Genomic DNA, 13232 nt, shown 5'->3' with positions numbered 1-13232 from the left:
CTGTTCCTAACAACCACTACAGACAGCCTCTTCTGTATTGACTAAAAATGACGAGGATACTTGAGTAACTATGATCGATTAGGGCAAAATGAGCCCCCCTATACAGAAATCAGCTACCATGCATGTCTGAAAAACTTGATTAAAATGCAAAGACATTATTATCAGGCTACTCTGCATGCGTAAATAATTAGTATTTGTTAGCTATTGTTTGCTTGTCTGCTTATCTTCAACTTGCTGCCTTTTAGTGGCCAATAATCCACAAATGTGATTCTAAGCAGGACAAACATAACCCAATAGGAAGGTTTAAGTGCCCATTGGCTCATGAATCAGCTTTAGAATTCTTGACCAGACACACTGAATCTAAATTTCTTGCAGAGTACTTGCACAGTTGACCCCGCTCTTAACACTGCAGAGGAAAAATATTTTCCTTTAAGGATCAATAGCAGGTCAAGAAATATCACAAGAAGATAAAATGGCTCAGATTGAAACTTTCTATTTTTTGTAAATCTGCCTCTGTACTGTCTACAATGGTCTCTCATTCCGTATTTTTAAAACTCTTTAAAATCATGTTTTGGTTGCAGAACTGTAGTGCATAATAATAAAAAAGTCAAATATTATGACTGTCTTGGTAGAACCTTTAGAATGTCAAATATTCAGAGTCAAGAAAACTGTTCTTAACTGCCTCTTCACTTGTTAAAAAGGATTTAATCAGCATAAATTTATGAATTGAATTCTATTTTCTTAAATCCACATTGGAGCAATTTCTTCAGTTTAAATAAACCCCTAACAATCCCCCCAAATTGGAGTTACCAGGAATTCCACACAACACAGGAGCATAAGATTCAGACAATGAAGCCTGACAGAAAAATAGAAATTGATTTCAGACGGTTATTTAAGAGCACCTCATGAAAAGAGCACGAGTGAGCCAAATACACCGTGGGCTATATGCTGTTACCTAGTCGGTCTCTCACCTTCCAGTGTTGCCCTGTTTAGTGATTCATTCATGCAACTGCTGCCAAAAAAGACCTCGCGGGGTAAATGACAGCCCTGCTCGATGCCTTTTGAACTAGCAAACACTCACATCCGCTGTATACACGAAGGACATGTAGCCATGATGTCTTTACAAAAACAACGTCTCTACTTTAAGATTAGTTTTGAAACCTCTGAGATTGCTTCGTGCATGTCTCATGCTTTCGGCGCCTCACTCTAATAAAATAACCACCAACTAAAAAACAAAACTAACTGTGAGGCTACTTATGCACAGCGGTGCTTTGAGCTAAATGTTAACATCAGGAGTCATAACTGAACAGTCAATATTAACTCAGGCATGATACACACATTCTTGATTCAGTGTGATTTACCTCCACCCCCAAATCATCTGTCCATAAATTGGCTTAAAAATGGTTGAATAATGACGCTCTTGTGACTCCAGAACTTGCCTGAGAATCATCACGCTTTTCGTGATGTTTACTTCAGTATTATAGTAATCAAGTGATAGTTGTCTGTAAATCCATTAATACATTGCAAACATGAACTACTAATTTGGCATACTTTAAACAGTTTCAATTTGCCAAAATGTAAACATATAAACGCTAAATACGTTGTAGTGGTAGTGTCTTCTACATGTAGTAACATCATAACTCCTTAATTACCCAAACCGAAGCAAGAAAAAATCCATTAATACCAACTTTTTTCATGTTGAACTACCAATATTTTAACTTAGGCTCAGAATGTCCTATCAACATGGTTCCTATCTTTAATATTTACAGGGTGGTGGTCGCAATTGTACGACAGAGCATTAGGGCCACATTGATGGAAAAAAAATTAAGGAGGAAGATTTTTTATTTATTTTGCATTTTGAGAATAAAGTCGAAATGTTCAAGAATAAAGTCAACATGACGAGAATAAAGTTGAACTACCATTTCGACAATAATGTCGAAATGTCGAGATTAAAGTTGAAATGACGAGAATAAACTCCTTTATCACTTAATCACATTAGAGCGACTGTCTGCCATGCCAGCTGCCATGTAGGCAACATCATAGATATGGGTTACATCCTTGGAGTCCCGCGCTCGCCTGAGCCCCACTCCAAACTTTGATCAATTGTCTTATTGTGTCTTTTGATACAACATATGCATACCCTTGCATCTGTCCATTACAAGCTATTTCAATTTGCAGGAATACGGCCACCTCTTCCAAGTTTGTGTGATTCCTCCTTCTGAACAGACACAATTTTCGGCACAATCTCTTCAAAGTCCTAATACTTATCACCATAATGTGTTTATACACTAAAAGAGAAAGAATTTCCTTGTTATTAAAACCGATTGTGAAGAGTTCGTATAGGCCTTCACAATGCATTTTGTAGAAGACTATAGTTAAAGCTAGTAGTTTGGTTTATTCTCAAACGTCTGACTTGATTCTTGAAATATCAAGTTTTATTCTCGAAATGGTATTTTATTCTCGACATTTTGACTTTATTTTCGAAAAAGTATTTCAATTTTATTGTCATGTTGACTTTATTCTCGACATTTAGACTTTATTCTCGAAATTCAAAATAAATAAAAAATCTTCCTCCTTAATTTTTTTTCCCTTGATGTGGCGCTAATGCTCCATCGCACAATTGGGATTACCAAAGTAGTAGTAGATTTAAACTTTGTGCATCATGGTTATCTGTACCAATTTCCATGGCAATCCACCCAGAGGTTGCTGAGCTATTTTAGTCTGAACCGATCCAAAATGCAGCACATTCTCTGTAGATGTATTTGTCTAAAGACACAGTTGATAATCTGCCATTTCATCAGATCTTTTTTTTATGACCCATTGGAACATTATACCATTGTTTCTCAAATGATTTCCCCCCCTCCCTGGTTTAGACAGTCACTCCCATATGTGGGAGACATGTCCCTAGTAGAGTGGTTGGTGATTGAGCTCGTAACTGTTCTAAGCACTCACACAGGCTCACAGGAAGAAGATGTATCACCCATTAAGTAGCTCATCCCAGAGAGGAGTGGTGGGTGGGGACTGGTGAGGAATAAAATGTGGCTTCTTTTAACACTCAAAAGTGGATATAGAGGAAAACAGTTTTTCACTTCTCCCAGTCTGTCCTACTTGCTATGATTGTCCCACCTCATCCACTCTCTCTGCTCTCTTGACCTGTCAGTTAGAAATATTGAGGCTGAACGATGTACAGCTTCTCTTCAATCGTCCTTACTTTGCCAACTCCTTCTCCTTGAGACTATGGTCATTTCATTCTCTTTTATTATTATTTTTTTTTTTCTCCTTTCATTCCCCTCACACTCTCTGGTGTCTGCTGCATTAACCCTTCTCTTCAAGTTATACTTCATTCTTCACATACAGATGCTTATTGCTTATTCTCCCTTGTTTTTGTTTGCTACTCACTGGTTAGTGTGTTAAATAACTCCTCTCTCTCTCTTCCGTTTGTGCATCCACAGTTCTTCATCCTCCTCTTGCTCATCTTCTGCCTGGAGATTCTGTCTATCATGCTTTTCTTCATCTACCAAGACGAGGTAAGACACCTAAATTGCTCTCAACATGTTATATCCTGTGATTTTCTCCATCTGAACGAGATAATAAGTGGCTGTGGCAAAGCCCTCCATATGTCATGCAGAATGCTGATGATTCAGATAGAAGCTGGCATGCAAAATGATGCAGCAGCGAGGTTGTTTTGAAATTTATACAAGCAGTGTTGTTTGTTGGTTCAGAAAAGAGCATGCCAGCTGACATTATGCATCCACGATGGTTTAATAAAACTGCCTGAGATTCTTTTCTGAAATGGTTTATGCATACACATCTTCACACATCATCTATCTCTGGGCTACGATCGAAAAAAAATACACACTGACAACAATTTCCTTTCCTTGTTAATAAATCTTCATTTATCTCAGCTCATCCATTTTGGATCATTTCCCCTGTAAATAAATAAGTCAGGCAAGAGAAAAGAAGCAGATGAGCTATCTCTCTCCTTATTTGTAATCCTTTCACATTTCAGCTACATTTTTAAAGGTCCCATGACATGGTGCTCTTTGGATGCTTTTATATAGGCCTTAGTGGTCCCCTAATACTGTATCTTAAGTCTCTTTTCTGAAATTCAGCCTTGGTGCAGAATTACAGCCACTAAAGCCAGTCCTACAATGAGCTTTTCTTAGTATGTGCCATTTCGGTGTCTGTAGCTATTGAGGGGTGGGGGTGTGGCCTTGACCAACTGCCACTTTGCTTGTTTGAAAGCCATGATGTCTCTCTCTCATGGGTGGGCCAAATTCTCTGGGCGGGCAAAGCAGAGAAAGGGGAGGTAACCTTGCTCCTTATGACCTCATAAGGAGAAGATTCCAGATCGGCCCATCTGAGCTTTCATTTTCTCAAAGGCAGAGCAGGATACCCAGGGCTCGGTTTACACCTATCACCATTTCTAACCACTGGGGCACCATAGGCAGGCTGGGGGAACACATATTAATGTTAAAAAACCTCATAAAGTGAAATTTTCATGCCATGGGACCTTTACATTTTTGATAATGCATTGAGTAGGAACATTGTTAAATTCAATCCATCTTAATTAAGGGTTTGAGGGTTGTACTTTGGATTTGTGGCAAAATTTTAACAAAATAAATACAACATGTTATTGCAAATATTAAACCCTAAGACTTGTGAGTAGACTGTGACATTGTATCTTCTATTCTGACCACAAACATCTATCACACACATAATAGCAAACATCATCTTGACAATGGGTATTAGTTGGACTGTGGTGAGACTTTTAGTGAGATTAGTCGGGCAATGGAGGGAATTGCATTCCCAGAAGAAGTCTGGTTTGATGCTGATTGACTCAAACATTTGAAAATATGGTCCAAGTGCATTAAAAAACAAACAACCTCTACTTCAAGTCCCATTGAAGATTATGTACAAGGTATCTTGTAATGCAGAACTGCTGTTGCCACAGTCAGAGGACCACTCTGACTATTCACGTAATCAATAAATAATTAAATTCTTAACAAGATTCTGAACTTATTGCAATAGAATCAAAAGTCCATAGCATTTATTGTTGTATTTGAATCAAATAACTAGTTAAATTAAACTACAGGCAACATGGCAAACAGTAACAACATCAGCAGCAGTGAACCAGTGACTGCTTTTGTATAATTTCATTGTTGATCCCTTATCAATTAGCAATTAAATTACCATTTAAAATTTGGTATAGCATTTAGGGCTGCAATTAACGAATGTTTCATTGTAGATTAAGCGGTTGATTTTTTTTTTAAATAACTTAATTGTTTAGACTTTAAAATGTCAGAGGAATGCTCATATAATTTCCTAGTGCACAAGGTGAGGTCTTTAAATTGCTTTTTGCTTGACCAAAATGCCAAAACATAGATATTTAGTAAAACAAAAATGTATAAAAGAGAGCAGCAAATCCTCACATTTGAGATCAAGTAACGTATCATTCCAGCACTAAGAGCATGTTTCTGTTGAATGAAAACTCAATGATTTGCCTGACTCGATTTTAGATGTTTTCATACCAATACAGGACTCAAGTATCCTGTAATCGGATCAAATGATAAAATTGACTGAAAAAATCTGAAAAAATTTCATTTAGTGTATGCCCTCTAGAGGCACTTAATAGTCAACTTGAAACGTAGAGACCCATCATAAATCATTGGCAATTTCAAACCACTTGCATTACATTATTCATGTGTTGGGACATAGAACGTTATCCCTGAAGTCTTAGGCCGAGGCCAACCCTGACTCTAATGCCTTTGTAAAATATGGTAAATAACAACCTACTTTGATATTTCCCCCACTTTCTGTGTGAATTATATGTGCAACCATAGACCTTGGACCTGTATGTTTCTTTTTACTGTCTTTTTTTTCTTTCTTTGTTATTCTAATTCTGGCATGATTACATAATTGCCATTCCAATGTCTTGGATTTCCATGGTTTCTTTGGTGGTGTAACACAATGAGTATTTCTGGACTGGCACGTTCTTCTGGGCTTTCAGCCGATCAGCACTGATCTCTTTAGCTTTTAATGAATGTTGTCTTTTTGTCTCGCCTCACCTCTCTCTTAGTATCTGTGTTCCCTGATGTTCAGTGCACCCCATTATGCAACATCTGAATAATTCAGTTTTGTCTACCCAGGAGGCGATTAGTGACAGAACGCAGTCAAAAAAAAGAGTTAGTGATGGTGTAGATGTTCTGCAGAGCTGTTGCACCGAGGGACATTGCTCACAGTAAAGAATGGGTTCTGTAAATTAAACAGCTGTACAATGTATTTATATAACAGCACTGTTATTTTTAAAGGATTTTGTACATTCAATAAAGATCGCCTTTGTTTATCTTCCATGAATCTAGCCATGCATGGGTTTTTAAATACAAATGGTGTTGTTGACCCAAGTAATAGGAAGTATTCTGAGGTTACAGTTTATTATCTGTATTGTATAAAACTGTCCACTCTTTAAAAGCTTAGCAACAGTAACTCCAAAAACTCAGGCCGATCTCATGAACCATTTGTACATATATGGCATTTTTCCATTACATGGTACCTGCTCGACTCGCCTCAACTCTACTCGCCTTTTTTGGTTTTCCATTATGAAAAAAAGTCCCTGATACCTGCCAACAGGAACTTTTTTTTTTTAGTATCACCTCCGTCGAGGTTCCAAGCGAGCTGAGGCGATACCAAAAGGTGAAAACCTGCAGACTACTGATTGGTCGGAGAGAATCGTCACTAATCACTGCGTCATCATTGCCAGCGACAGACAGGGGTGTCCTGAACAAACATTTTTAAATAGGTTAGCCAGCTGTGTTTTTTTTTTTTGCTGCCTCCAGTTTGGCAAAAACAACACACCTTCGACATTCTGTGTGTGTGTGTCACGTTAGGTCACGGCAGTTTCCTGCGGCGCCGCTATGACGACCAGCCATGCTCGCCTCACGTATGAGGCGGTACTAAATCTGCAATGGAAAAAGGAGGACGGGCCGCCGCGGCCGAGCCGAGTTGGTACTAGCAGTGGGTAGGCGCCAATAGCTACGGAAATAATGCACTGTAATTTGTATGCTTCCGCGTATTTATTGCTGCACGCACTATAGTGTCTGCAGCTTTATAAGAGCGCTGTGGTTCACACAGGGAGGTGGTCAGGGCGGATCTTAAAACACAGGGTTTTCAAATTTTCTCGGCTAGATTAACTGCAAAGACGGCTTAACGTAACCGTCATGTGACCGGTTGTCACGTGACTGGCCGGGGGTTGCCGTCATTTCTTAGGATATCGTACAAATTGTTTGTGCATAAGTGTTCGTACGATATCATACAACCACTTCATGAGAACGCATTGAAAAACTACATTCAGTCTCATATTTAAAATCGAATGTCGCACATCCAACCTTGACAGCCCGTCTTCACCCAGAAAACGGAACATATGGGCTCTTTGGAAATTGAGCTTTAATGCCATTTGGTTATAAGGATGTGTTGAACCATGACTATGACTTTTTTTATTGTGTGCTGTAAAAATAGATAAGAATGACATAATTTTTATCTGCTTGAAAAAAAAATCACTGTCGCTGCATGCCCATGCAAACAAACTGTAGATTTAGTGATAGGCCGATACTATACTACTACCCAGGGGTAAAAGTGGGATCTGGCAGGTGGGGGAACCCTAACATCTGGGAAGAGGGGCTAACACCATACCTAATTTCAATCTCAAATGTAACACTTTAAAGTTTCTTACTACTTTAAAGGTCCCATGACATGGTGCTCTTTGGATGCTTTTATATAGACCTTAGTGGTCCCCTAATACTGTATCTGAAGTCTCTTTCCTGAAATTCAGCCTTGGTGCAGAATTACAGTCACTAGAGCCAGTCCCACAATGAGCTTTCCTTAGTATGTGCCATTTCTGTGTCTGTAGCTATTGAGGAGGAGAGAGGGCGGGGCAAGGTGGAGGGTGGGGGTGTGGCCTTGACCAACTGCCACTTATATCGTTTGAAAGCCATGATGTCTCTCTCTCATGGGTTGGCCAAATTCTCTGGGCGGGCAAAGCAGAGAAAGGGGAGGTAACCTCGCTTGTTATGACCTCATAACAAGCAAGATTCCAGGACAGCTCATCTGAGCTTTCATTTTCTCAAAGGCAGAGCAGGATACCCAGGGCTCGGTTTACACCTATCGCCATTTCAAGCCAATTGAGGACCATAGGCAGGCTGGGGGAACTCATATTAATGTTAAAAAACCTCATAAAGTGAAATTTTCATGCCATGGGACCTTTAAAGTCTCTATCCACTACATAGAACTTAAATAAAAATCGCTTTTAAAGTTAGTTCACCACACTTATACCACACTTATTATTTCCTTCTTCCAAGACAGTGTTGAAGAACATCAGGAGCAATTGCCAGGAGTTGAGTTTTCGTTAAATGATGACTGGTGTGTTAACTGCATGCCAAATTAATCAGAGCTCACAAGGCCAAATTGCCTCCTAAGTTAACATATGACCAAGTACTGTCAAGCATTGAAAAGGCTATTTTTTTTAAACAGAGTCCGATGCAGTCACTACTCAAATCACACCAGGGCTACGTTCACTTCCAGCTTACTTCAGAGAACAAAACAGCATCACCGATCTATTTTTACTGAATATTCTGTCCAGCTCGGCTAAAAAAAATTCACTATCGAGCCTGTTTGTAACCGGTAGGCTACCGACAACGTGATCTTTACCTGTTCAACTGACTTTACCAGATCGTACACGACTGTCCTCTATTTTATTACAGACATAATGAACAAACAACAGACAGTCGCCTTGTGCATGGACCAGTTTTATACAGTCTATGGCATGGACTCCATCGGTGCGCAGCTGAGAGTGAATAGGGGACACACTGGAATGTTGTTTGATATTTGGCGTTATTTTAAACAAACTAGAAAACTGATGTATGAAACTGCCAATTTGATAACTGTACTTATATCGAATGTGCCGGAACGCACTTTAACCCTTGCTACTACCAATACTAAGTCCTAATACCAATACTTAAAATATATTTTATTGATGCTAGCATGAATACTGAAAACAATGCTGTGTTTTCTCACTTCAATTTTATTACAAAATGAACGGGCTTTGTTTCTTGCTTGTGTGTGTGCCCTGTTTCACGCGAGGTGGTGATTAAACCAGTTATCGGTAACCACGATCTAGCATCTACCCTGCAGCTTCCTTGGCCGCCATTTCGACAAGATTGGGTGACTACACATCTCCATTAAAAATAGCAAGTGTAAGTACGGAGGTACGCGATTTGAGACCCAGCATTGTTTTGCATATACAAACTATGATATAGAATCATATGAAATTGTAATTCTACATTGTACCTCATTAAGAAGAGGAATGTTTTTTCCATGTTTTGGGCACAAACCACCTCTTAGTGGATTCATTCTTTGATGCTCGCTGCTGTTGTATGCAGCATTCACCTCGTTAGTTCAGAGAAGAAGAAACACAACCCAAAAGGGGAATGATGGCTGTTCATCATTTGGAGTTATTCCTTATACATGTGATGAAGAAATTAAATGAGAATAGTAAAAAGAAATGTTTCACATCAAAGACAAATCTTTTGATGATGATGATGAACATGTATTCTTTTTAAATCATGGTACCTTGCTCCCTTCTGTGTGATAAATTTGCTGCTTTTATTAATTAAACATTTTAGTATCATCGGAGATTTTGGCCCTGGTATTACTTGTTTGGGGGTTTTGTGTACTTCACTGTGACTTTTGTCTAACTCCAGTAATGTCAGGCAATGCCAAAATGTCATTGTGACATTAAACACATTTTAAAGTGCCCATATTATGAAAAAAACACTTTTTCTGGGTTTTGGGGTGTTATTTTGTGTCTCTGGTGCTTCCACACGCATACAAACTTGGAACAAAAAACATCTATGCTGTTTTGAGTGAGATACAGGTTTCTGAATGTCTTCGGCCTTCAGTCTCCGAGTGAGCTGGTCAAAATCTGCAGGGCTTTCTACGTCAGTAGCCGAGACGAGGTGGCTAACCTTAGCATGCTAGCGCTAGCATGCTAGCTCATTCTCAATGGCAAAAAACTACTACAACACACACTAGTTCAACATAATCTACAAAAGAACTACTTACATGTCCCTGTTATGCAGGTATTCCACACAAAGTTGGAAGTGCGCTCTCGTTTAGAATAACTCTCCCGGCTAATCCTGCCTTGTACTGACCGAAGTTGAAGAAACAAACAGCTAGCTGATGTGATCCTTGCCTAGCTACTGCGCATGTGCAACAAAGATGGGATAGAAGTGAGATTCCTCACTCTGTAGCTAAGACAGAGACCTGAACACACAATGTGAAAAGAGGAGCTGCAGCAATGTGCAGCAACAAATATATGGTGTTTTTTGAAAATTAAACCATGTAAACCTATTCTGGTACAACCTCAAAATACAATTATGAACATGAAATAAGTATAACATGGGCACTTTAAAGCAAACTCAAAACATGTCTTGACTCTGATTATAAAGTAGTTAAGTGTTTGCAGTGTTTAAGTTTTTTCTAAGTTGTTGGCATTGAGCTGGAGTCACTCACAACTGCAGAGAAACGGACCATGAATAGGATGCTGGCGATCATGGACACCCACTACACAACACGTTCTTTAAACAGAGGAGCATGTTCAGTGACAGAGACTTCTGTCATAACATATACATCTTATAACTTATTCCCTGTAATATATTGTTCTTAACGTATATTATTTATTTTCCATCAAGCAATTCTAATTCTATTAGGTTTACATTCTTGTCTTTTCATAGTCATAGTTAATATTTAATAAGCTATTGCACTGATCAGTCCCTACACTGTTCTCATTTGCACTACCACCATTGCACACTGTCTACCTTAGCACCTTTAACTCTTTAAATCTCTGTGAGTGATTTTTATACCTAATTTTCTGTGAGTGATTTTTATGTATGTGAGATATATGTGTTTATATGTTTGTTGTGTTATGGTTGTCTAAGCTACTGGATGCCTAAAATTTCCCTTGGGATGAATAAAGTATCTATCTATCTATCTATCTATCTATCTATCTATCTGCTCAGTTTACAATCTAGAGTTGCTTCAAAATAAATGTTAACTTATTTGTAGGAATGTACATTGAATAAGGGATACATAAACATACTAGGTTAAAGAATGTAATACTTCTTTCCAGGCACACAAATATATAGGACCCATATTTTAGATCCTTGTCAGAGTTACTTTAGTTTTAATCTTCTTGTGTCCCATGGTTTTTAGAGCTCTACTTTATCTCTGATTATCAGGACCTGCTGCTTTTTCCCTCCTCCGTCACCATGGTAACACCATAGAAGCAGCCCTGCAGTTGAGTACAAGCCAATGCCAATCCTCCAGTCTACAAAAGCCTTCCATATGCCATAACTTAAACAGACTGTAGCAGTCGGTGCATGCTGATGAACTCCATCCCAGGCTTCAGGGATGGTCACGCTCAGTGGTCCAGTTTATTACAGCGGCTTTAGACCTGATAAAAAGCTCTGTCACGCAGCTGGAAGCTACTTCAAACAACACACCTGAAACAGTCACCGTTTGTTTCACTTTGTTGGTTCCTAAGGATGATGACAAGTTCCTAGAAGGTTAACTTTAGTGGAGCCACTATTGTTTCAACGTGTCTGAGTCAATAAAAATGAGTCTTACTCAGCAGCGTGATATCGAAAATGTATGTATGGGTTTTTTATATAACACATCGCCATGGGTTTACAACCTCGTCCGCTTGGCTTTATTATCACCTCAAGGGAAAATTACTCACCCAGACAAACAAACAATGACAAAGCAATGACAGCAGAAAACCAGCATTATTTTAAGGATTGAACAATTATAATTTGTATTATTATAATTTGTGGCAGTAGTCGTAGAAGTAAGAGTAGTAGAATTGCAGTAGAGAAGGTGTGATCTCTTGACGAGAGTCCAAAGGTCTCTGTATTGACGACCAGTTAATTATGAAGTCTTAAGAGCCTCTCAGACCTCTTAAGTGTACTTAAAGGGGTGATAGAATGATTATATAGGGTATTTTACACTGTTCCTTAAGGTCTCCTAATAGGGTATGTAACATTGGTTGGGCTGAAAATTGCCTGAATGCTATTTTATTAGGCCCTTAACTACCCTGTGAATATGGCTCCATTTGGAACAAGAGCTTTTCTTCCAAATATGGTATGCTCATTAATATTCCGAATGAGCTATGTGCTGATTGGTTTGAGCAAACTACATAGAAACACATGGGAGACTCTCATATTTCAGACACTGCAAAGTTATACATTGTTTATCGGGCTATTCCATTACAAAATTCACTTTTGAAACTTTTTTATGCGAGAAATCAACTATGTAAAGCTCAAATATGGGCCGCTTTACGAAAATGGATGGCTAATTGCAAATTTTGTCCGACTGTGTGTCGGAGTTCAGCGCCGGTGCTGCCTGTGTTGCTGCCTCGCCGTCCGGCCTGCCTTCCTTCACAGACCCAGGCCTGCTATGAGGTACTTGGAGCTCCGTCACGACTGGCAGCCCACTGCACTCCATACCCGCGCAAAGTCACCGTCTCTTGGTCTAATGACAACCAAATGCCCCTGCCCTGACAGAGCTCCAGGGCCTGCAACTCCCCTCTTCCTGCTAGCTAAATGCCCGGTGTATGTGAGTGAGAGCGCGGTCAGCGAGCTTGTTATGCCAGCAATCTCTTACCACAGGTTTCAGTTAATCTTTTAATGTGTGTAATTATAATGTGTTGAGTTATTTAAACAAACGATTGGGGAAATAAACGCCGCTTGTCCGCGAGTCCCATTGATAGAGCCTGCGTGACCTAGCTAGAGATCTGCGTGACCTAGCTAGATTCAGAAGACTACCTGATCTCAGGTCAGTTGTGTAGCCTATGTAAATGTTGGGGCATGACCGTTCTCTTGATACACCCAAGGGCTGACAAAGGTTCCGGTTTTTGGGAGGTTGACGTCAACTTCCAGCTTTGTTGAGATTCGCCCGTTTTCAGCGGCAGTTTCAAAATATAATATTTTCATAGTAAAGGGGTGTCAATGGGATTTTGAGCTTCTATGTATGTCCTATTTACCCACCGAACTGTGACAAGGTAAAATCGTTTTTGCATTCTATCACCCCTTTAAGTAGTTCATTGACTGATTGTTAGCATATGTATGCTAGTCTTTGTATACATTTGCATATACATTTACTGTTTGTATTAAATTTGCTAT

At 39.2% G+C, this 13232-nt stretch overlaps 1 protein-coding gene across 4 annotated transcripts in view; it reads left to right on the top strand.

Moving 5' to 3' along the window:
- Positions 1 to 13232, top strand: part of tspan4a (tetraspanin 4a) — a 174340-nt gene that overhangs the window by 117391 nt on the left and 43717 nt on the right. For all 4 annotated transcript variants that reach the window (XM_039795901.1, XM_039795900.1, XM_039795898.1 and 1 more), the window contains one exon: positions 3453 to 3527. In XM_039795901.1, coding sequence (XP_039651835.1) covers positions 3453 to 3527 — 75 coding nt within the window. The remainder of the gene's footprint in view (positions 1 to 3452; positions 3528 to 13232) is intronic.

This window comes from Perca fluviatilis, chromosome 3, assembly GCF_010015445.1.
Source record: "Perca fluviatilis chromosome 3, GENO_Pfluv_1.0, whole genome shotgun sequence".
Classification (NCBI taxonomy): domain Eukaryota; kingdom Metazoa; phylum Chordata; class Actinopteri; order Perciformes; family Percidae; genus Perca; species Perca fluviatilis.
Note: the sequence above shows the minus strand (reverse complement) of the source record. Positions and strands in the feature narration are given on the sequence as shown.